We start from the raw sequence: 26,220 nt of genomic DNA on the forward strand, positions 1-26,220 counted from the left end.
TACCCTAGGGATACGATAGTCTCTAAGTAAAATGAACGCGTCCTATTTCATCATAAGGAAACTTAAAAGATGTAACGGTTTACTCTCGCCTATCGGGATGCCATATCAAATATATAGATACAAACATATCTCTGTAAACTACTTACTATTTGTATGTAAGAGAAGTACTCTCTTCAAAAACACATATCAATAATACTTTTTATATTGTCTCCAGATACTTCGTAAGCACGATACTGCAGTTCCAGATTTACCGATCGCTATGTGAGAGGACAGGCCAGTTCATACCGGGTGACGCGTCACGACCGCTGCACAAATGCGACATCTACAGGAACCCTGAAGCTGGAAAGATATTGACGTGAGTACCTTTGTACATTATAGTTGTATCTCTTCAATATTCAGATAAACGAAAAAGTGTTGAGCTCTGCTTAGACAGCAGTAAAAAACCTTACTGTAAATTTTTCTTAAAATGTAACAAAAAGCTGAATGTTACTATAATATGACCTTCCCCCTTTTCGTTGAATGTTTTATTGGTACCTACAATGAATGAACACAATATTAGTTATAAAAAATTTCATTGTGTACTATTTTTTTTACAACCGCTCCTACATAATTCATCCCCTATATTGCGAAAGTTAAGTAACACAAACTTTTAGTTCACGTACCTACACAAAGAAAACCGAAGTTTCGAACATGCAGTAACAGATCACACAAATTTTTGAACCATGGCGGGATCTAAAACAAAACGTCACGCACTGCGGTAATTGGCGTGGTGACCTATACCACTCCCCTATCTGCAGTGGACATTGACAGTAAAGGGGGTTTTGCACCATACACCACGAATTTCAACCTTAACTCTTAACCTTTAAGAGTTATTATCCAATTTCAAGAACAAAACAACAACCATAACATTCCCATAACTAGATACTAAGTGATAACAGCGGCAATTACAATAAAAACTGATTGTAATCAATAAAATTCAATTTTGCATAATACTGAGATATAAATCTTCAAAGCGTGAAGTGACTTGGCCTTGACCGCGGTAACGGTTACATTTGAATTATAAACGTCATGTTTTCATGATCAACAATAGTGGATACTGGGATAATACCGTGGCTTCTCTTATAAATAAATATTAAAATATATTGAGTTCGGTCAAACGAGGTGAATAAGATTAGCAGGGTTGATAGAGACGGATTTATTAAAAAGATGAAGTTTAAAAATGAACGGTACCTTCCGACTTGTCAGATGTATAGTGGTTTCTTAGGTTTACGCGAATGTTAGATATTGAAATGAAACTACTTTTACGGATTTTATCGCGGTTAAATTTTAGATTTTTGTCAGTTTTGTCATTTTTTGTCAAATGTATTTAAAATTAAATCAAAACATATTTTTGAAACAATAGAGTCGTCATAATCTGTCCTTTGGTCCTGAAAATCATTTTAAATGCCTTTACAAAATCTGTTCCTTTTCCTTACGTACGTTACATGTTTTGGGCTGTAGGTACAAATTTATTCCGACCAACAAAACTCTACCTAATATCAATATTTTATGCAATCTACGTAAGGCGTTATTTGTAACCAACAATCGAACAAAAAATTCAATCTTACCTTTTAGAATCTTCGTAATATGTCACGTTATTATTAAATCTGTTTGGAAAGAAATGATCTAGTTTTTTTTAGTTATTCGATAGCAAACTAAATGTTTTTTTAAGCAAATATTATTCGCATACGCACGTCTTATGACGAATATCGTTAGAATCGAAAAATATGAGCCCAAGTTTTTTTTTACGATATGAATAAAACATCAGTTGCATTCAATGGTAAGTGATTAAGCGGAACTGACCTCTCAATGTCCATAACATTTGTAGGGATCATGTTTAAATTGGGTCAATTGAGTATGATTTGAAAATCATTAAATACTGTCCTTTACTCTCCAATAAACAATGGCAATCATATTGGCTAAACTTAACAAGAGAAATGTGACACAATATGACACCTAGACATAACACAAAAAAAAAATGTATATGTTTTCAAGAAAAAAAAATGTAAAACCTATTTGACGCCGTAAGTTGCAACGCCCAGGAATGTGTTATAGAAAAATGCAATTTCATTCACACAAAATTAAATTCACTCACACCACTAATTACATAAGTTTCGTACTTTTTATTTAAAACCTTATTACTTAGACATTAAGTTTCAACTACAACGATAACGCTAGATATTAAAAAAATATAGCAAGTAAATGTCCATTCATAATCGAAACGTTAACGACATTCGCGTAAGGTTGAAATTCATTTAATATAACATTTTTCCAAAAAAAACATAAATTCCAAGTATAAATTGAACTCTTGTCCATAAATGTTAGAGTTCAGAACGGTTTGTCCATAGCATAAAAATAAAGCATGGTGCAGACAATTGCGCGTCTCCGCACGGATGTAACCACTTGACGCTATGGATGCGGGCAACATTATTAAATTTTATTCGTTAATGCCGTTACATTGTTGAATTTAGTTTTGATGCTAGTGATAAACTGTTACCATGAGGTGATATGCTATTACTGATGATACCTTATGCCATATTGGACATAGTTCAAACGATTTTGAATGATCATGAAATTAGACAATTAGGTTGGCAACAGACAACTTACTCCTAATATTAAATAAGGTACCATCACTAACAATAAAATTTTCATTTAAACATTTGAAACACCGAACCTCTTACTCTCGACTCGGATTTTCATTACACTTATTTGATTTGATCTTTCACACTTTCGCTAACGTAAATTATTAAGGAAGGTTATGAATTGTTGAAATGTTATTTATTGCCGGAGGCGAAACACAGCTACTGGCTTGATACTAAGCCGTCGTTACTCATTCGAGAGCAACAATTGTACCAGGAAGATTGTACTAGGACGACATGAAATAGAAGCGGTTGTTTGATATTGTTAGCTTGAACATTGCGGTATACACTGTTAAATAATGGTTAACTTTAGTTAAACCCGGGAAAATGAAAGGAAATAATTTTTTTCTTACGCTATGTAAGTTTAGAAATCAAATGGATGATGCTGATTGTTTTCAAACAACAGCTTTGCAAAAATCACAAGTTGATTTAATAGTTTTCAGATCCAACTCTAAAGCTATATTTATCTTGATGCATAAAAAAGTAATAAAACAGTCATACAATGATACATACCGCATTTATTTTAAGCAATACTACAATTGTCATTAGACCAATTAAGACCCACAAGCGCACACAATTCATTATAGCAGATTGCGAAACTTCATAACTCCAACTTTGTGAATTGTACGCGTACTCGTACATGACGAATTTTAAGCAAATATCGTGTTGCAGCGATAGCTACCGGCTTCGCAATACTAAAATCTTAACAAGTAGTGTTAGCAAACAAATATGATTGCAATATGTATATTAATTTTAAATTAATAAGACAAATACATTCGCGATAAAATGATCTCCATTGAGTAAGGGCTAGATGTCTTATATTTTAAATGCAGAATACGATTGATGGGTAATTAAAATAATTTAAAGGCAATTGAATATCTGCGAAAGGTAGTGTATAAAATATAAGATAGCTAAAGTTAAGTCAATTCAGACAAAATCAGTAATCTGTTTACTTAAAGATGTATCTACGTAAATAATGACGAAAAGTTGAATAATAACATAAAGAATAAGATGCAATAGGTCAATTTGAATAACACCAAGGATGACATTGAAATAGTTTGACACTAACCACTATGAAATCTTACAAGAAATGAAAATTAATTTTAATTTAATACGTCACACTTCATTATATTTGGCAATCATTCACGCCTTGAAGTTCATTGACTATAATTTATAGTCATTACAACATGATTAACTAAGCAACTTCGGCATTTATAATTATAATGTAAAAACATATGCAAATATTTACGCATAGGCAAGAATTGACAGCAGTCGAGCAAACTTTTTCGCTCTTACAAAAAAAAAGACAAACGAACAACATCTCTACCAAAACATGCGCGTACCATGCCGTAACCAAAGTTTGACGTCAACGTTCAAGTCAACTCCATAGATTTGTTAAATAACTACTTGAACTATACTATCTTTCAGTCGTGCAAACAAACAGGTCGATAAAAGGTTTACCAAAACCTTACTGAAACTAGAGCAAAGCAAAGCATGCATCCAATGCAAATATAGAGAGTAAATAAAACATGGATAATATACTAATATATGTAGATACAGTGATGTAATAGAAATATCTAACATATCTGATATTCAAAATACGAGCATGGCTCAGTTTGAGAGTCAGTGTGTTAATTTATATAATGCAGCTGTACAATCGTCTTAAAACCAAAATATTTTTTGTCACCTATGTATGTTGTTTGTACTTTTAAGAAGAAATAAATTATTATTATTATTATTATTATTATTATGACAAATCTGTAGGCGGTTAAGGAAGTTTCTGATGATTGCGAGATGGTAGCGAAGTTGCATTAATAGCCAAGAATACATTTTGCAAGCGAAACATGTAAAGAAGTAAATATCTTAATTCATCCAAGTTACATTATTTTTGCTTTAAAAATAGAAACTATGCAGGAAAATAATAATGATTGAAAACGTGAGTCAGGGTCATGCAATAAATTAATTTACGCAGAATTATTCTCAAAAAATGCTAACTCATACACGTGAGACACGACACTACTTCATTAATTAACCCTTCCTAGAAAAACTCAATGAAGTACCTGAAAAATGCGAGTAGTCACATAAATTAAAGTATCAACATAAATTACAATACCCCGATTGATTTAACACAGGTTATACAAGTATAACTACTTCAAAAAGTCGTAAAATGTACTACAATCCGTAGCGGCAAAGATACGCCGATGTAGAGTCAATTGTAATTCAAAGTCGTGACTATACCGCTGCCCTAATTACCATTATACAGAGCTTAGTATAGGAAGCTAAGGTATATGGGTCGGAATAGTTGCGAAAATCGCCGCACTGGACCTAAGTATTGGGCAACTAAAATGTAGCTTTATATTACAAGAGCTCTTAGTATCTTGACTTTATTTCGTTTTGTTCGATGATGATTAGCTCATTTCCCTAAGATGAATCTGTTTTATTACCTATGTTTATCTTCTGTTTCCGAACACTCTACAAAAAAGCTCCTAAACTTAAGTGAATAACTAATGTGTTTGATGTTTAATTATTTACAAGAGGTGAAAACCCTGTGATGCGCGAAGGGGTTAATTTTTCATACAAACGTAGACAGTTCATCACATCCTTTCGCAAAGAAAAGTGTGTAAGGTTTGAATAATATACCTGAAAGGTGCTTTGGAGAGTAGCAAACAGATATACAAAAGAAAAACAGAGGAGCAACAAAAGTTTCTTAACCCATTCGCTGCCGATCTAAAGAGTAACAATATTACCCAGTTGCCGCCATACTGTACTATGCAGCCCGCCCATCGGCGGTCCCGGCATCTTAATTATGTATTTTTGCCCGCCCATTGGCGTTTTCGGCATGAAGCTGCAGATTCCGACATGAATCGTTTGATATCGCATCCAAAAAAATCCTAGAAAGTGCTATTAATTTGACTTAAGATAACGCATAATACAAGCTTTTATCAGCCAGCCCTTTGTTTTGGCCCGACCGGCTGTCTGGGACGGTTTAGGCCAAAATAAACCCTGCCGAAGGGTTTTTTTTAAGTAAGAGACGTTCCAAATGTTTTTTCCTAGTATTTTTTCACAACTTAATCAGAACTTTCTGTTGATAGGGTTTTACACCTTTATGTGAAATAGATGATAACACTTTATTTTTATACACGAAATTCATGCTTAAGAAGTAGCGAGAAGTGAAGTTTTTACATAACTTAATAATAGCCGTTAGTCGTACTAATATTTACAAAAGTTTGGGACCTCTGACATAAAATCTTGCGGTTCGCCCAACGGCGGGCTCGGCATGACAGTTTGGAATTGCCTTTTTTCAAAACTTCAAATATCAGCAGGCCATTTGAGTTGCAAATCAATATTAATAAAACAAATCATTACACATTATCTCATTACTTTCTGACGTTATTTCGTAAAGTTATTGCAGTTTAAAATCAAACCGCCCATGGGCGGTCTCGGCGTGAAAGTTAAAAAATTTTGCCCGCCGATGGGCGGGCTCGGCACTGAATGGGTTAAAAGTTTAATGGACCATTGTGTATATGTCTATTGACTCGAGTACATCAGCTTTTAAGATATAGGTACTAAGATGTGTCATTTTAGGCACCAGTCCGGATAGTCTACATTTTATCCCATAGACTGGACACTTATGTAATGGCATGCAGATCCAAATCAGTTTTATAGTAGCGATTCGGTATTGCGTTGTGCGAATCTTATTGAATCGTGCCATACCTGGTCTTAACACAGACGTTAGGTAATTTAGGTTAATCTACTTTCACTGCGGCATGGAATTTGATGGGTGCTAGACTAATAATGCATTCGATAGTTATTTGCATGGCGATTGCATTGAAATACTTTAAGAGGTGGGAGACTTAAGTCGATATAATCCTATGAGCGTCAGTAGTTAGTTATTACAAATTGAGAAGCTTGGTACACAATGATTTACTCGACTATGGCGAAAATTAAAGCTTAAAACCAGTCAGCTTTGCAGCATGAATTGAAGAAATGGGAGCAAAGACTTTAATATTACTCAAAAATAATAAACAACATTCGATCCGATGATTACTTTAAATTATGCTTTTTGATCTACTTCATATTTTTACGTAATAATGCATGCAAATATAATGTATGTCACACATTATACATATTTTTCTAATCCCGCCTTCTAAGCAGTATTACATAAATAAAGCCGTAATTAAAACACTAACACACTTTTTTATCTGATTTGAATTTTAAACGAATTTGACTTGGGCCTATTTTTGGAAATTATTGTCACATAGTTCGGTACTGAAGAAGATCGAGCATACGTAAACTTCATCCAGAAGACAAAATAAAATATATCACAAAAGTAGGTACAGTGATTTTTGTATCAAAAAAAAAACATTCAGTCATTCATGAAAACACAATAATAAGATGACATTCATCTTTACACCATTTGAAACGATAAACAAAAAAAACTAGAGCAAGAAGTAATACTAAGTACGCACTTTTCATTGGCAATGTGAACATAAAAGCAGGATTTGTAAAATACTCCTAAAATAATTTTATGATGCCTAAGTTAAGTCAATTCGTTCCAAAACAATTTCTCGAGCCATAAATTGCTAGTTGACAATATCAGGAAGGCACACGAGGACCGCAGAAAAAACAGGAGTGTTCCAATTTCCCCACATAGCCGCAATGTGCCGGAAGGGTTCAGTGCATACATAATCCAGCCAAATGTAGGAAGCCATGATTACATAAGTATTGGTAGCGGGTAGCCCTAGTTTGGCATTGTCTTACGGCTGTAAAGAATTATATAACGTTAGGTTCCTAGTCTCGCGTTACCTTCAATTGACACCTTACCTAGTTAAGTTTATTATGTGAGACAAGTAGGTTACGCAAACAGATATTAGTTTTCTACTATTAAGTTACGATTTTAATTAGAACTGAAAATACTAAACGTAATTCTCTTATGTGACTAATAGGAGTGTTATTGCTATAACATTTATATCATTTTATGCATTCTCCACTTCGTTCGAATATGACTTGTGTCCCTTTCACTAAATCGCCAAAGTTAGCAAAAAAACACACTATATACTTAAAATACTTTTCTTCTTTCTAGACGTATTATGGAGCGTGGATCCTCTGCACCTTGGAGCCAGATTCTTCAAGAAACTATTGGCGAAGGCAGATTGAACGGAGAAGCTTTGCGAGACTATTTCAGGCCTTTAGAAGACTGGCTTCGAAGCGAAAACTTGAGGACAGGGGAATACCTTGGATGGAGTTACGATGGAGACTACTGTAAATTCAGGTAAAAACCAACAAATATTTTAATAGATTGGGAACAAATCTAAAAGTTTTAGCCTTCGTAGCTTAAAGTCAGTCTTTTTAATAGCCTTTTCACGTAAAACTCGTGTACGTAAACCAACACACCTGGAATATGGTAAGGTAAATAATATGAGGTACAATCTAAAAGACAAATATAAAACGACTTTAGTAGAACCAACAAAAAACTACTGAGTACAGAACAATAAACACTTGCAGTAGTTTTATTCGTCAATGTTGTGTTATAAAAGAAAACATATGCTCAAGGGAATCTTTGTTTTGTTTCAGTATCGAGACAGCTGGCCTGCAAGTTTACGGCGGCTTCTATAACGCGGCCCATCGGCACTTTGACGTCACAAGCTTCGTCACAATTTTACTGATATCTATGCTCACTACTTTTATCGCTGCACGTTGGCGATAAATTAAATAATATTGTAATAACTGTCAGAAACACAAGATAAATAAATTCGTAATTTCAGCTCACTATTTTTTGTAGCAACTTCTTAACACATTTTTTTATGTGAAAAGCGTAGACACTTTTTTTACATTATTTTTTACGTTCCATTGTTTTGTAACACATCGTTATTAGTAAAAAGTGTGTTTAATAATCTTTAACGTAATGTTATTAAAATGTCTCTCTCCCAGGGTTCAATAAAATAATAATAAAAATATTTATAAGCAGTTTTAGAGTAAGATATTTTAAATGTATTTTTGTAAATAGCATAAACTAACTTGAGATTTTATTGTGTTATTGTGATAATTAAAATTAAAAATACTTAAATTAGCTTGTTTTTCTCTCTAGATGGAAAATAATCCTGAAAGATAAGTCTGAGATGATTGATGGGGAATGTATAAAAAATACACTTTTTGTGGGCCCCGAATAATTGAAAAAATGATTTATAGCTTCATATTAAATATTGAATAAGAAAAGACGTCTCAACTCGATCAGCATTATACATAGTACCATCGAATAAGCCTCACGGATTGGAATTGCAAGTAGGTATGGAGTATGAACTACAACATATAATTATATATTTTGGCCATCCTGTTGAGTTCGTTCGAAGGGGAATTATAGCAATCATTACTTAACACGCTATGCGGGCTTACCACAAAAGATTAAGCAATAAATATGTATAAATGAACGGACATGAATCTACCAATTTGTCTGCCCCCACATAATTGGGATCAACTCATAACTACAGATAATATTTTAAACGCTCAATCTGATTTGGGAGATTTAATAGATAGGTAGGAGGTTGATTGCTAAACGGGAAATATGAAGGGAAGAAGAATCGTTACAAAAGTGTATTGAAGAAATGTCAAATTACCAAAGAAAAATATTATTAGCAATCCGATATTCCAGCGACTCGAAAAGCTGTGCAGCTTTTTTATGTTGCCTTGGTACTCCAACAATATTGACGCCCAGTCAAAGCAAACAGACCAACATCCAAAGAACATAAGTTTATACAAAGATATTATCTTTGAGCTTTTCCTATTGACACAGTTTTTCTCAGTTCCAATCATAATTATAAGTTAATCTTATTATTATTGGGACCACCACGCAGATTGTCGTCATATAAAAAGAAGAGGCATGTCGGTATGGTAGCTAAAAAAATAAACAATAGCTTTTGTTCCTGGAAATATATAGTTTCTTACAATGTATAAGTCGACTATGTATACCATAATTGAGTCGACAACTTTTTCATTAGATATCGAAATCCAGTCTTGAGATAAATTAGAATCAAAAAACGTCGCAGAGGAGTAAACACTAACGTAACACTGAAAAAAACACAAAAAAATGTTTCCTTTTGAAATGTTTAATTTATGTTTAATATATGATCCTTTTATGAAATTCATGCATGCCTTCTACACAGAAAACTGTCCACAATGTCCCTGAGCTTAAGCAAAATTTAAACTAACATAATATCGTACACAACCTTATATGTATTTAAATGGAAGTATATGTAAGGTTATTTCACGTCAACGTTCCCGTTTACAGCAGAATCACATTGTTGCTGTACTTGCTATTCGCCGACACAGTGGCGCCCACGTTTCAGTCTCTTGATATTTCTGACAGCCTGGTACTTTTGTTCCTAGTAGTATTGAACGAATTTACTTGTTGAAACTATAAAAAGTATTGAATGAAGAAGAATGTTTACAACAAGTAAATAAGTTTAGTGTAATCAATAAGGAAACAACGAAAATGAATGATTCTTAATTTTTCTTCTTAAAGTAGTTTTTGAGATAAACTTTTTTTGTTTAAAAACTGACATACTGTCGCTCACAATACTGCAATAAAAAGATACAATACAAGATTTAATAATAAGTATAATAACCCAGAAAGAAAAATAAATATCCATATTGAATTATTTTCTTCACTAAGTCTTAACAAGAACATGATTGATCTGAGTCTGTCATAATTTTATTAAACGTAGACCTGTCTTAATACATTATTGGGATAATTTATCTAAGAACAGGGAAAGCTGTGGAAAAACAATTAAGAATTAATAAAAGGCTATTAGAAAGGCTCGCAAAGTAAATAGCTTACCTCTAGTCTTACCTCTCTGCTAAATTGGTTCGCCAATGACATTTCACACAAGCACGACACACGGTATGTATTGAGGGGGACTCAAAGATTCAGGGTGAAGATCTTACGATTCTTGGTCTCCTGGTACTTCGGAAATTGTTTCGCCATTGTTCTCCGCTTATGCGTTAAATCGTTAAAATGGAACTTTATTTGGTAGTTTTCGTGATTTTGAATAAGTTTTAAATAGCTTGTAGTCTTTCTGAAATTAAAATTAGACTTTTAATTTTTTTTTATTATATTATCTGTATTTCGTGTACGTAATACACAGAAGCGTAATATGCGCTCTACGTCCATGCACATCGATTTTAATGGATTCGGAACAAATAAACATCCCCAGCTCCCAGTAAATATCTCCCCCGCTGATAACATTAGCGTGTCTGTAAACACTATTCAATAAGGACTGGCTGACGCCGACGCTGTGACGCCGAATGTTCGGAAAGCATTTTGTCATCTCTTACGTTTTATGAACACCTAGTACAAAATTCTGGTTAAATATTCTCCATACTCTAGGAGGTATTGAAGGAATTTCTTTTCGTGACGTTATATATTAACTTAGAAATATGTAGGTAAGTTTTGGTTAAAAAATTATCATCTAAGTAATTACAACTTTGCTGTAGGACAGCTTTAGTTTTTTTTAGGCATGCCATTTACGCTATATTTTCGCCTTTTAAGAGAAAATATTAGAAATAATACCATATAATCGAGTTATTTGCCATTCATTAATGATTTCCTAATAACAACTTGACTGGATTCCATCTTGCGAGAGTAATTTGTAATTTTCGTAAACAAGTCGAGGGGTGGTAGTCCCCTATCCCGCCAAGATGGCGCCACTCTTGTTTTCCCTGTTCTCTTGTAATAATAACGCTAGTTTTGCGTTACATGAAAAGTAAATTAATTCTTCGGAAATTCTAATACGAGACAAATTAAACAAACTTAAATAATTAAAAATGAACTTTTTGAAAGGTATTTATTTAATTTTGTTGTAGAAATGATCCGTTTTGTATTTCATCGATAATTGAACAAAAGATTTTATATGCACTTGCTTATCTTTTAGAGATGTAGATTGTGGATCTAACTACAATCTATATCTCTCTATGTGTTTTATAAATTGTCAATTTATTTTCAGCGTTAGCTTTGCAACTTGTTGATTGACTTGCTGATTTCCGTTCGCTTCTTTACTGTATAAAGCGACGGCTTGCTGAACTTCTATGTTTCATGATAACTTGGTACTAAGAGTCTAAGACCATCGCTTTGCCAGGAAATAAGAAATGAATTGTATTGTTTGGAAAATTTTATTTTTGTTTGAACGCTTAATATTTCGTTACATTTCGTTTCGTTAAACTTCGAGTTTTACAGTCTGTCCAAGGCGTATACTTGTTTCAATATTTTGACTGTTATTACTGTATTTCTTTAGCACAATATAGTATAAGACAAATTAATCATATAAACGAAGACAATTACAACAAAAAATTACAAAAAAAATATTAAAAAGAATCTTTTGCAATTTTTTCCTTTACTCAATTTGAAAAAATAAACTGCTCATCTGTTTTAGATTTCTATTTTCAGACATTTACAAAAAACAACCCCAAAAATATCCGTTAAAATTATACAAAAAGTAACCAAAATGCCGTTTTATGTAAACAACAACCCTTATCGATATTTTTAGCTAAACAGGTCCCATCTGTCCCGTATCCCAGTCGCGTCCTAACTGTATCGCGCGTCACATGTGCCCCGCGCTCTCTCGCATTTCTGATCGCCTGGTACTTTGTGAACTTGTGTGTGTTAGTTTCATGTGGGTTCAAGCAATTCTTGTTTGTGAGTACGGACCATATTTTTTTTAGTCTTAGCTGCATTTTGTGAACGGTATTATTATTGTTTAATATTTCTTAAATTAAGGTTTTTTTTTTCAGTTGGCAAGGACTATAAATAATGTTTAAGTTAGTAACAAAAGTAAACTGTTTTAAACATTTTTATACCTATCTTTCTTTATTATATTTACTGCATACAAGGCAAAAATGTATACAACAGATCCTCTAATTAAATGACACTTAGTAAGGGGTTTTTTCACAAACTTTCTTTTATTGAAATTAAACTTTAACTTACGCGCAGGCGTTAGGCACTGAAGTTCAAAGACATGCAAGCCTTGAGAGAAAGCAAAGTGTGATAAAGTTTCATTAGAGCAATATTGAAGAAGGAATTTACTACAGCTAACTTTTGTTATTTTTTGTTGTAAATACAGAATCAGATAGCATTATGTATGATATTTATAATTTTTACTGTAGAGTCCATTTTGATTTATTCAATAAGTTTGCAGTACACGGAGGTTATTTTTTGGACTTGATTTGATTCATTGATTGATTGAATCCAATTAATTTTAGTTTTAACTGGAACCTTATAAAATCATTTTGAAATTTTCGGTAGTTATGACTAATATGAATAATAATAATACATAACTACTGAAAAATGAAAATATTCCTTTTTTAGCCTACGAATTTAATCAACCTACTAATATAATATTCTGTTAATACCAATTTAAAAATAAGTTGTTCACTGTACGGTAGCAACAAAGTTTGACAAAGGAATTCTCTACATTACTCGAGTCTATGAAGAGAATTTGTACATATAACCGCTCAAATTGGACGAGTGTATGCTATAGTCATTAAGCCAATTAATCTTTGGTTCAACCCGCTTCTGACCTAAATAGCATCTGCTTTGTATGTTTAATATGCCTTCTAAATAAGACAATACTATATTACTACGAAATGAATACTTCTTTAAACCGAAATAATCCAGTTTTGAAAAGAAAGAAGGAAATTTTATTTAAGTTCTCCAAAATATTAATACTGAAAGGTATTGAGGACATTAAATAGCAACCTGTATTAGCACTGATTAATGCGCACGATTATGATTTTTCATATTAAATTAGATAAATCAAAGAGTTTACCGCAACGTTTGATGAACATGGAACATTATGGGTGACGTATTAAATTAAGGAAAAAGAAAAACAATTTGGATTTTAGAATATCACCTAAAATACTCATAGATTATGGTTTTAGTTAATCCCCATTTATGAAATGAAAGTATCAATATCTACATAATATTTAGTAAAATACTTGAACGTTTTATTCATGATAGTTTGTGCGACATACAGACTGCGCAATTGATGCTGCATCTATCTAAATAGTTCACATCCTTTACGATAGGAATTCTGCTCCTATATACAATTAACTAATTATTATGGGTCTCATACAAATAGTAATTTTTACTTAGAGTTACTAAAAATTAAATTGCACAGTGTGTTCATTTGGTATCTATCATAATGCAGACTGAAACAGATTATATTTCTACTGAAAACTTAAATTAATTATTGGTAATGTTACTATTTGACATAACTAGGGATGTGTTTTAACTGACGTTGTTATAGTTGGCGTGACAGTATCACATAAAATTTTAAATTCAATCAATCAATTGTTAACAATAAATATCTATAATATTTTGTCAGCGAACACTTACAGTAACTATTTGATGGACCCCTCGGTCCAAACAATCGTCTTCCGCTAGTATAAATGGCTATAAAATGAATGGGAGCCCGTCCCTCCTAGTTAATCCTATTGAATTTTTTACTTATACAAGCCTACTGACATTATACTAGACCCGTTGTAACGGCCATTTCTTACTAAAACTTAAAACCCAACAATCATAACCAATTACATATACTCTAGAATAAAAAATTGAGTCAGTTTTCAACAACGAGAAAAATATCTAAATATAACTCAAATAAAATCTATTGCAGCTATAATATATATGGATAATAATCGACTTAAAAGTAAAATTAGGTTTTCTAGAAAATATGTGAGTTCTTATAACTTGCTCTACATATACACATAGAAAGAACAAGTGAAATTGCCAAACTGGTAAAATGGGAGGGTAGATTTGAGTAGAGCAGATAGGACCAGAAGCAACAGCTGAGGGCGTTCTAATTTTAGATAAGGAAAATAAAAGTATCGTAGGAGGGTGTTTATTCCCGTTTGATTGTTTAGAAGCATGTTTATCGTAGCGGCTTGGACCAACTAATGACGTGTCGTAACAGCGAAAAGTCACAGTCCCAAGCTTCGGGTCCCACAGACATATTACATCAATGTCGATCGATGTCGTAAGCCAATAATAATAAATAAACCAGGGAGCAATAAGAAACTCGAGGAATCAGATTACAAGTTCAGATTTGTTGGTTGTTTATACAGTATGTTGTGTTTTTGTAATCGTTTTATTCAAGTAGATTTTGTTACATACTGTTGGATATTTATTAATGGCATTATCAGACCTAAAAAGTTAACATTTGTTTCATATTTCAAAAGGACCCTAATGAGATGATCTTACAATTACGCTTAAGTAGAGTCTTAAAAATATTTCTCAACACCACTCCTTTCTATCAATTCAACAAATCAAGTTAGCACTGTCGCACGGTGGGCTGAAAATCGGCTTTCATAGACATAGGGATTTAAATTTGAAAGTGCTTGTTTTTATGCCGGATATCGCTTATATTAGTGATTACTATGTACGAAAATGAACCCCAGCTAATTCTGCCCAAAATCGAAGGAAATATTAATAATTTACGAAAAATTTGTATGAAGCTTGTATGAAAAATCGAATTATTTCCAAAACGGCATGTTTAACCGTAATATCCTTGGAGGTGGTCATAGTGCTAATTATTTATGATTTTTTGGTTGCCGATTTAACGAAAAATTTAATGCCGTTTTTTTTTTAAAAATCGTCAAAATATTTTTATTTGTTTTTACATAAGAAACGATTTCTTTTATTGTGTATGTTGAAAAACACAGCCTTTTAAGTACACGTAACATAAAATACAATCCGTCCTATATCTCCGAAGAAGTTGCCAGATGTTTATAGTACACCCACACGTTCACAGTTAGAAGAATTCTTCAAAGCCTTTCTAACGAAGAGCACAGCAAGCAGTTGAAGCTGATATCCAAGTGGGGATTTGATGGTGCTTCTAACCAAAGCCGATACAAGCAGAAAATAGAGGGTGAGGAAGACGGCTCGAGCATTTTCATGACATCCTTGGTGCCACTAAAACTGACAGATGGAGACAACATTTTATGGACGAACCCAAAACCATGCTCAGTTTTGTATTGTCGTCCAGTGCAGTTTACTTTTGTAAAGGAGAGTGAAGCAGTTGTCTTAAATCTGAAAAAACAAATGGATGAAGAAATTGAGGCCCTTATCGACACGGAGTGCAATAATAGTAATAGGGGGATACTCATCAGCTAATGATGACGATGATCGACGCTAAAGTCTGCACTTACTGTGTTTAGCAAAGCCTACAGAAATGAACCGCATAGATGCTGTGCGATCAAAAATTGTGTGTTCTGACATGTATGAATTTGGCTTGTCATCAATACACGCCCGTATAAATTGTATGGAATTTCTATTACACATTGCATACAGGCTCGACTTCAAACGGTGGGCAGCGAGAAATGATGAGCACAAAGAAATGCTACAGACAAGGAAGAAAGTAATACAAAATAAATTCAAAGATGAGCTCTATCTTTTAATTGAAATATTAAAACAAGGCTCGGGAACCACCAATGACAGGAATACTGCAAGAAAATTCTTTGAGTGTCCTAACAAAACCGCAGTTATAACCGGTTTGGATGAAGACCTCATCAAAAGATTTGCTGTAATTTTACAAGCAATTACATCTGGAGAGCAGGTCGATATAATAAAATTTAGAGATTATGCCCACAAAACAGCAGAAAAGTACGTATTATTGTACGACTGGTACTACATGTCGTCAACGGTTCATAAATTATTAATCCATGGGGCTGACATAATCGAAAAAAATAATATTGTGCCGATTGGGACTCTCTCGGAAGAAGCCTCAGAGTCTCGAAACAAAGATTTTGGGAGGTTTCGAGAACATCATTCGCGAAAAAGAAGCAGGCAGGATTCCAATCAGGACATTTTAAATATGCTTGTTGTTTCTTCGGATCCTTTGCTAAGTGCACAAAGGCCTAAATTAAATGCCAAGAAAAAGCAGAGCTTCTTTGCTGAAACTCTCGACTTAATTCAATGTCAGGAAACTGAGTTCGATTTTTGGATATATCCAATCTGGATGCTGACTCAGAATTGGAGTCTGACAACGAGAGTGATAGGGAAAATATGTAGAAAAATTATATATGTACATATTAGTAAATTTTTATTTGAATGTGGTCGGGTTTTTTTGTAATATTTAATTATATATTGTCTTTTTTTCTTTTTTTTACAAATGCTTAGTAATAATTCCTAAAATTAAATTATTTTGTATATAATATAACTTACCTAAAGAAGAGTTTGATAATGTGGTTTTTTTTATTTTTTAAATTAGTAAACATGTGTTAAAAACAGCATTTTTTATTTTATTGTTCTTGTTATGTTTGTTGTTAATAGATGGGTTAATATAATATCGAAATTTTCATCTTTGATACTAAAAGGGGTCGTTTCACATGTAAAAATAAATAAAAATATTTTGACGATTTTTTAAAAAAAAACGGCATTAAATTTTTCGTTAAATCGGCAACCAAAAAATCATAAATAATTAGCACTATGACCACCTCCAAGGATATTACGGTTAAACATGCCGTTTTGGAAATAATTCGATTTTTCATACAAGCTTCATACAAATTTTTCGTAAATTATTAATATTTCCTTCGATTTTGGGCAGAATTAGCTGGGGTTCATTTTCGTACATAGTAATCACTAATAGAAGCGATATCCGGCATAAAAACAAGCACTTTCAAATTTAAGTCCCTATGTCCATGAAAGCCGATTTTCAGCCCACCGTGTGTCGTCGGCTTTCATTCACAATTCAGAAAGAGGTCGACGCCTCGACGGCACGATTGATAAAGCAGTTGTGACGCGCCAATCGACGCATCCTGCCCAATTGCGTACATGCATGCGAAACGACGCACCCGCGTACACACACGCACACAAGCAATCAACGTTATGAGGGTACTAACATTGTAAATAATGACAGTAGACCAGCGGGTGATGTGTTTTGCCGGGAGACTTATCGCACAGGAAAGCTCGGGCCCTGACTTCTATTATATATTGCAAATACTTCAAATAATTATGCGACTTTTCATGGAGAAGGTTTATAACTACGAAAGCATGAAGCTGAAATATAGCAAAAAAATGATAATTGGTGCCACACACGGGTATCTATGCGAAATAATTTTTAACAAGAGGCAACTTCAACAATTTCTGCAATTTGAGAATGAAATTATCATATTTCTGCTATTTGCTAGGTGCTTCCGAACAAGTAGGCTCTAATAGATTTTGTACATAACATTTGACCAAGCAATAGCTATGGATAAAGCAGTAGATGTTAAAATATATCCAATTTAACCATGAAGGCTATTGCCAATACTATGAATGAAAGTATTCTTGGTGTTTGAACTTCAACCTTAAAATTTATTTCTCGTAAAATCTATTTTTGTGTTGATTTACGACATACGTGTAGAGTATCTACTGTTGAGCCTACAAAACTTGACATTGACATCGTTTTATAAGATGTCTGTTTGGAACATATTGCAGAAATTAACCTTTATCGTAGAAATTTCCATCGACTATCGAGAAATTTAAACGCAGCCATCCGCATGCAAGGACGACTCTTGATAAGTGGCGTTCTAAAATCTCTATCTGTCTCTACATTCCTTTTGGACATGAAAAAGACAGCATGACACATTCTTGTCCAAAATGTTCTTTTTAAATATGACTTTAATTCATCTAAGAACAAAGCTAATACAGTGTATTGACTGAAAGTGAAACGGTGTGAAATTTTAATTCTGAAAACAATTGAGAATGTCGGGTTATGACGTAACATTGCGTTCTCATGACGATACAATATCCTCACATACTCGTAACTAAGGCAACGTCCCGTATTACGAAATGATATCAGTATCACACAGTTATTGTTACAATTAATTCAGCTGTCCTCTTCCCCCGCTGTGAACTGCCGGTTAGTTGACCCCGGGGACCTCGCTGCATACTGTCACGCGTTAGACAAATTATGTGGGGGTAATAGATGGGAAAAGAAGAAATTGTACGACAGTGTTATGATATGAATTTCCTTTTAGTTTTAATACTCTTGTAGACGGTGTGCGACGGAGCATAGAGCGAATATACAGCTGAGCATTCGTTGACAGCATATTTTGATTTAAAAATTAAGCGGGATTGGACAGTGCAATACATTTTATTCTAACATAAGCTAATTTCGTTTTTCCTGTATCTACACAGAACAACCAATTAAAAGTTGCTGTTAAGTATCCAAATTAATTTCATAACTACTTCCAGTTTTACTAATTATGAAAGATTTCATTTTATAAGACATTTTTATTGCGCTATTCTGTGCACGAGAAGGTCAAGGAAAAATAGTATAAAAATAGTTATAATTAGCTGTTTAACATTTAAGAGATGATAAACACTAAATTATACTAAATTAAATAATAAATAAACAGGAAGTAAATAAATGAAAAATATTTTATAATTATAATTCAAGAATTAACGATTACTCACTTAAAATTTTGAATCAGAATTAAATACGGAACTGCTAACTCTCTTATCTACTTCTTATTTATGAATGTTACTGTATACGCCCTAACTATGGTTAACTACGATTTACCATAGTTCGGGCTTTTTCAGTAAATTCTAAGATTTAACAATTCTTAGTGGCAAAATTCCGAACCGTTCTAAAAACATCGTTTATTTCGGTGTTTTACCAACATTCTCTTGGTAAACCTTAAGATTTTACTATATTCTAATAGCAAAAGCCCGATAAAATCGTTAGCCTTTTACATATTCTGACTGGTAAAAAACGAATAGTGGCAATAATTCGTAACCAACTATACTAATAACACATTTTCTAACAGGATCAACTGAAAATGAACTAGAGGAGTTGAAACAACATGGATCGGAGATAATACTAAGATGTTGGTAAATAAAGACAATGTGCTAAGAACTATAAGAACTGAATCATGGTGCGCGGTGGTTGTGTGTGCGGTGCTGGCTGCGCTGGTGATGGAGACAGCTGCCCTAAATGGGGACAACGTCTGCATGGTGAAACAGAAGTAAGTGGCAAACCTAAAACTATCTCAATTTTGTATGGAAATCTCGTTGAAATAATCTTAATCCTAGGAATGGAAACCTGTATCTACTTCTCATTAGCAATTTTATTCATTACATACGTGGTAAGCACTCACTATAGGTTAGCTACTTAGTAGGTATTATGGAAGGAAAAACAGACACAAAAGGACAATATTTTTTATGCTTTTCAAATAGGTCATGTTACCTCAATGAGAAAATAAAGAAAGTTTCGCATAAAGTACATAACGGAAAAGCATTTTCTATGTACCGACACTTTCAAGTTATTATTTTTGCTCTATAACTTACAAACATTTTAAATGACCCAAAAATACTAACATTTTGGATGCTTTATAAACCACATGTCAGCAAATGTTGCAATTACAAAAATATTTTTGTAAATGCAATAAATGTCGATAAACCTAGTCGACAGTCATAAAAACTTTTGTATTATATTTATTAATCAATGATCGACAGACATATAAAGGTCAAATGCAATACGCACCTAGCCATTCAAAATACAATAAATATTTATTACAAGTTATATACTCAAAGAAGTCCATAGTAAACTATTCAAAGCATGTAATGTTTGAGATGCTAAAGTTACAATCATTAATCTTATTCAGCCTTTACATCATCCGAAATCCATTTAGCGACATCCATTGGTTGTAACAGATGAGGCCACACAAGTTATATTGAATACGGACATCATAATTAATTAGCTTCCCGAGACAGCCCTATTTGTTGAAGGCGTTGATACAATAAAGCCTCCAGCTTTAATTAATAACTTTCTACATAGACCGATCAAGAGGAAACAATACTTAACTGTTTTCAAGTTATAGCATAGAAAGTTATTGCACAGGCTTTAATCAGTCTTCAGTAGAATTATAAACTGTAAACGGATGGTGGATGTCAGACTGTATTGGATAGTCAGGTCAACAAACTTTAAAACTGATAGGTGTTATCAAAGCCCTATTGCAGAACTGATTTCAAGGAGACAGTGATAAGCTACCGCCATCAATGCCATTGACTTTATCGAGCAATGTGAAATGTCTTGATTTTCGATTTGGAACTTCTACTTTATTTCTTGAAACGCTAAAAGGCATTGATCGTACAACGACAGAACTTATGCTTTTGAAGTTATCAGTCAATACGTATCCTTTAGATTATAAGCATCAATTTAAGCCCATAAAAAATCTTGTTTCGAGTACTATAACATTTCCTCAGGTACAACATAACGAAGAGGGTAAAGTATCGAGCTCCGATGTCAGTTCGCACATACGAGTGGTGCTTCTCCATGCCACCGAGGTGCTCCAAATGGAACACCGAGATGAGGGACTTAACGAGGCTCGAGGTTTGTATCGTTATACCGAAAAATCTAGTGAGAAATAGTAGTGTTATTTCAAAAACCGTTGCCATGCCAAACTCAAAATGAGGTATGTTATAATTTTAACCGCTATGTGCGTCAGTGTGTCTGTCTATGGCATCGCAGCACTTAAACGAGTAAACCAATTTGGATGCGTTTTTCTCTTGTGGGGGTGTTTAATTGTTGGATGGATCTTTACAATAGATAATCATCATTCTTCAATTCTTGATGTTTGTGCTGCCGATGTTTTGCACTAACCGGCGGATTGGAGAACATTATCCGTTAATTATATTTTTCCTATCAATGGCATGTCAATTAGCAGTTTAAATTTAAATATTTCTTAGATTTAATGAGGAAAATATACAGTTTAGATGTCAACAACTTATTACCTAGGACTATCCTTGAGAAAAACTGGATCGATTGTAAAGTGACTGTCACTAACCTTAATTATATCGAGGCATTCTTAACACACACACTGAACGCTATATCCTCAGATATAAATATTTCTAGTCATTTAATTGATTTAAAATTATTTTGCATTATGATCTTAAGATCTATCTTGTGATATGTCCTATGTTGAATCACTTCGCTTATAGCAAAATAAGTGGCAATCCTGAAGTTTACATAATTATTATTTCATTAAAGTTTAAACGAGTATTATAATCAAGCTACCAAGTTGACATTAAGTAGTTAATTATTGTAGACTTTTATTTTTGTAGTTTTGAAATTTTAAAGGGTTATTGTAATGGAGGTTAATAATATTACAGACAGAAGAAAGAATTGCTGAGGTGGCAGTGTGCTGTCCGGGCTATAAAATGATGGACGTATCCTGCGTTCCTATTTGCCCTAACGGAAAAACGGGACCTGGATGTTCGGAAGGTAAAACCTCATGTAAAAAATGTAAACAAGCAAAACATTTTAACTGTACAATGTGCTTGTAAAAAGGTTGCAAATATATTTTTTATGCAATTGGGTATATTGCTCATAAAGACTTTCCAAAGTCAAAGCCTTTAGAGCCATTAGAAATTAAATCGATTTGTGTCGGTTTTCCGGCATGATAAGCATCGCAAGCTCGTAATTTCTTAGCAGAGACAATGCCATCAAATTTGTTGTAACGTAGAATAAATAAAAAAGAATAAACTTAGGCAGTGATTTATTCTACGCGTTGGCTTACACACAGCGTAACAATTAATGGCAAGATTAAGTCTGTTACTGTTTCAATCGATTGCATGTACAAAAAGTCAAATAGCGATGAAGTTAAAATATATGTAGTGTTATTTTTCTATTAATAAATATTATTTGATTTCGTAATCTTTACGTAAACATACATGTTAAGCCGCCTGATAAGAAAAATAGGTAATATGTACCTACTTGATGACCCTATTGAAGCAGCGGCAAAATATCTGTTTACTTGGCAAGACATGTTCGTAATATTTTTGCCACTTACAAAACCGATATACAGAGCATCTAAAAGTGGAGTAACAATGTTCCTAAAGTCATAGTAAAAAGTTTCTAAATCAATTGATTCATGATTTCAGATTGTCCAGATAACAAATGGGGTCCAAATTGCATTCACGAATGTAAAAGATGTAAGAAAGGGTTCTGCTCACCCCTAACGGGTGAATGCGAGTGTTTAGACGGATGGCAAGGTGAGAGGTGGGTTGCCACTTTACATAACTAGTTAAGTCGTATTCATCCTTGCTATGAACAGATCACCATTTACTTTGTTTCTGTATCGCTTCATGGTGTCGAGGTGACCTAGGTGACACCTAAGGGTCACATTACGGATTCCCCACTCGCCTTCACAAACTCAAAATTGTAACCTTAGATGACCTACTTTTACCACCATCGATCAACTGACTTCTATCAAGCAACAATTATCTCACTTGTGACGAGATTAGCGAAGCGAATTTTAAATGCATCAGAACATTTTTTGCTACAATCTCAGACAAAGTCATTGCAAAAGTTAAAATGGCCTGTCAGCTAGAAATAATACTTTGATTTTAAACCCATAAGATTCTTTAAATATCTCTGTGAAATGATTCGATTCTACTCCATCGCGCTGAAGTATTTTTGTAATTTTTACATTTTCTACTGTATACGGTTAATGTAGGTATAATCATTATTATTTTGTTTGATTTACAGTTGTGATGCGAGCATGCCCCCAACGACAGCAACAACGTCGTTAGAAGAGTTACTAACAGTATTTAGTACTAAAACTACTACTCTTAATACTACTCCTAGAGTCGAAACGCCTAGGACAACGCTGGCCACTCCTATAACTACTGTACATATTCCTAGTACTCGAGCAACGACTCGTAGCACTCCGGTAACTACTCCTAAAACTACAGTTACTCAATCTGTGACCACAGCAACTACTTCTGCGCCTACAGTAACTACTTCTACAGCAAAAATCACGACTGTACCTATTACAAGTCCTCCATCTACAAGTCCTTTCTTAACCACCACTTTATCGAGCACAACGCAAGTACTAACCACACAAACTGAGAAGAAAACCGAAGTAACACCTTTAATAACTTCAACAGAAGTTCCAAAAAAAATTGACGTAAAGGATAACATTACGTTGTTTATTACTAGCACTGAAAAAGTTTTTCCAACTACTAGTGCAACAACGCAGAAGATCGAACTCACTTCAATTGAGAATAGAACTGAGACAACGGAAACACCTCCAACAACAGAATCAATCATTGTAATCAAAACTGTACCTACGGTAAATGTGCAACAAAAACCTTTAGAGATTATTACCACTACAGAGAAGACAAAAACGACAATTCCACCAACAACATTGAAGGAAACAACAATTAAACTTGAACAAACAAAAAAGGAGACCACAATACGAATTCTGCCAACAACCGTGAAATTTAAACCAAAAGAAATATGGATCAGGCCAGCTCAAAAAGGTGAATCTCCTATTGTTGAAACAAAGATTAAAACCACTCATGAATTTCCAAAGTACAGAAGTGCTATCAACAATAATAAAGAGCTGACTCCAGTGATAACAACACCGAAGACCATAATCGTGTCTATAATACCAACATCGGTGTCGTATTCAACATTCAAAAAGATTGCTTTGACTTCGTCGTATATGTCAACCAAGAGCAACTCATCAGTAATTTCAGATAATAGAACAGAACATGAATTTACAAAACCTATGGTCGTTGTAACTTCAACACCTTTAGCAAAACTGAGTACACTTTCAAAGAAAGACTTGATATCTACAAAATATTTTACAAAATCGTCACATTTAGCCAGCACTTCTGTTACTCCTAAAGAACCTTCAACTAAATTAGTTACTTTAGTAACAAAATCTTCAGAAGTAACTAAAACTATATCTCACATTAATAGAACTAACAGCATGATGACTGATATTAACCAGAATGTTTCTTCAACTTCTTCACCAATAACTTCTTCTTATACGATAAGAACTACGTTGAAACAGAAAGATTCACCTACAAACCTCACCACTAGACATTTTAAGTCTTCCAGTACCGCACAATCTTCAACTGAGAGAACAACTAAACACTTTGTAAAACACGTAACGCATAAGAAAGTGATCGTAGCACCAGTAACAAAACATATAATTACGACTAATACGCCAAAGACAGTAGAAACAGAATTTAAAAAGGCTAATGTTTCTAACAATAATCAAATCAAAGCCATCACAGATGGACCGATGGATGATGAAGAATTTCATATTTTGACAGAGCCCGAACATATAACAGCAGTTATGGGAGAAAAGGGGACAGAAAGATCATCAGTTGACTTAATATCAGTGATAAGTATAGCAGGAGGAGTTATGATGGCGGTCATCACTGTAGCAGTGATTATTGTAATGATAGAGAGGTGTAAGAAGCCGAGATACGACGACGTAAGGAAAATTAATGATATTAGAATGCAGGTGATGATAGATAATAATGATGTGCCGCCTCCATATGTAAGAAGCATATTTCACACACCTTTACCTGGTAAGCATACTTAAGAAATATTCTATTGGTACATTTACTTTAGAAATTAGAACACCCACATACAACTCAAACAGCAGACTAACTGTTCTATTTATTTTGACAGTGAAAACTGTTCATAGCTTACAGTACCATTTTTAGGGTCTTTGGGAGTTGATTCTTCACTGAACTTACTAACGAAACTGTGTTTAGTACATATATACTTTGTATGAAATCTAAACTGGAATCATGTTATTATTTATGTTCTACCACTTGATGTATTGAGTAAGGAACAAAATTTTCTTTACCAAGGATTAAAGATGCTATTTCGCGTTGGCTTACATCGGCCCATTAGCTCAGTTGGTTAGAGCGTCGTGCTAATAACGCGAAGGTCGCGGGTTCGATCCCCTCATGGGCCACGATATCATTTTGCGTTTTTTTATCACCTTTTTTATGTTCCACAGATCCACCTAACTTAGAAAAATGTCATTATCAACCAATATCGACTTTGGACAGGAATTTAAAGCAATTTATGAGACCGGTCGTCGTTCAAACAATTTCTCCCATTATGTTAGAAAATTTCAGAGGTAAGATTGAAAAGAACATAAATTACCCTCTTACGAAATGGTAACGTGGTTATGTATAGTACTATATGTTATGTTATATTGCAGGTATTCTTGAGTGTCATTATGATCATTTACCAAGGAGGAGCCATGATTTCGAAACAATTCGGACCCGTTCTTCAATAGCGCCATCTATGAACGACTGTGGTGAACTACGTCATCTTCGGACTAGCATGACTGAGTCGGCAATCGAAGCAATGAAATGCGAAGCCAAACTTGATGTGATAGACAACACGACATCGGAACCACTTTATGCCGAGATTCCGTGTTGGCGACCACCTTCAGAACATGCGATTGAAATAATGAACTTAAATGGAGAAGCCATTACTGAGTTATGACCGCCATGTTCGGTTAAAGTTTACCAGCTGTTCTCCAGTGTTCCAACAGATGGCGCTTGAGCGTACAATACCACCAAAGATTAATAATTATTGTTTGTGTGAAATAGCTATTAATTATATTATTTTTTAATTGTAATGAATGTAATTGAGTCGTGAATAAATTATGAGAATCAAATCTGTTTTAATTTGTTGGTGTACTATCACAATCTTAATATATATTTTTTAATAGGATCATCATCATA

General features: G+C 33.7%; 1 protein-coding gene and 1 non-coding gene across 2 annotated transcripts; both read left to right on the forward strand.

The window, feature by feature from the left end:
• The first annotated feature begins 12,068 nt into the window (after nucleotides 1–12,068).
• Nucleotides 12,069–26,153, forward strand: LOC113500537 (uncharacterized protein PB18E9.04c-like). Its single transcript, XM_026881366.1, has 8 exons — nucleotides 12,069–12,366; nucleotides 19,479–19,676; nucleotides 20,917–21,043; nucleotides 21,823–21,934; nucleotides 22,594–22,711; nucleotides 23,201–25,041; nucleotides 25,482–25,604; nucleotides 25,689–26,153. Exons 2-8 carry the CDS (start codon nucleotides 19,537–19,539, stop codon nucleotides 25,976–25,978), a joined length of 2,751 nt encoding a protein of 916 aa, XP_026737167.1. The 5' UTR covers nucleotides 12,069–12,366; nucleotides 19,479–19,536; the 3' UTR covers nucleotides 25,979–26,153.
• Nucleotides 25,363–25,436, forward strand: Trnai-aau. The gene has a single exon. It is a non-coding gene; the product is annotated as a tRNA-Ile (tRNA).
• Nucleotides 26,154–26,220: the final 67 nt, after the last annotated feature.

Source organism: Trichoplusia ni, chromosome 14 (genome assembly GCF_003590095.1).
Source record: "Trichoplusia ni isolate ovarian cell line Hi5 chromosome 14, tn1, whole genome shotgun sequence".
NCBI lineage: Eukaryota > Metazoa > Arthropoda > Insecta > Lepidoptera > Noctuidae > Trichoplusia > Trichoplusia ni.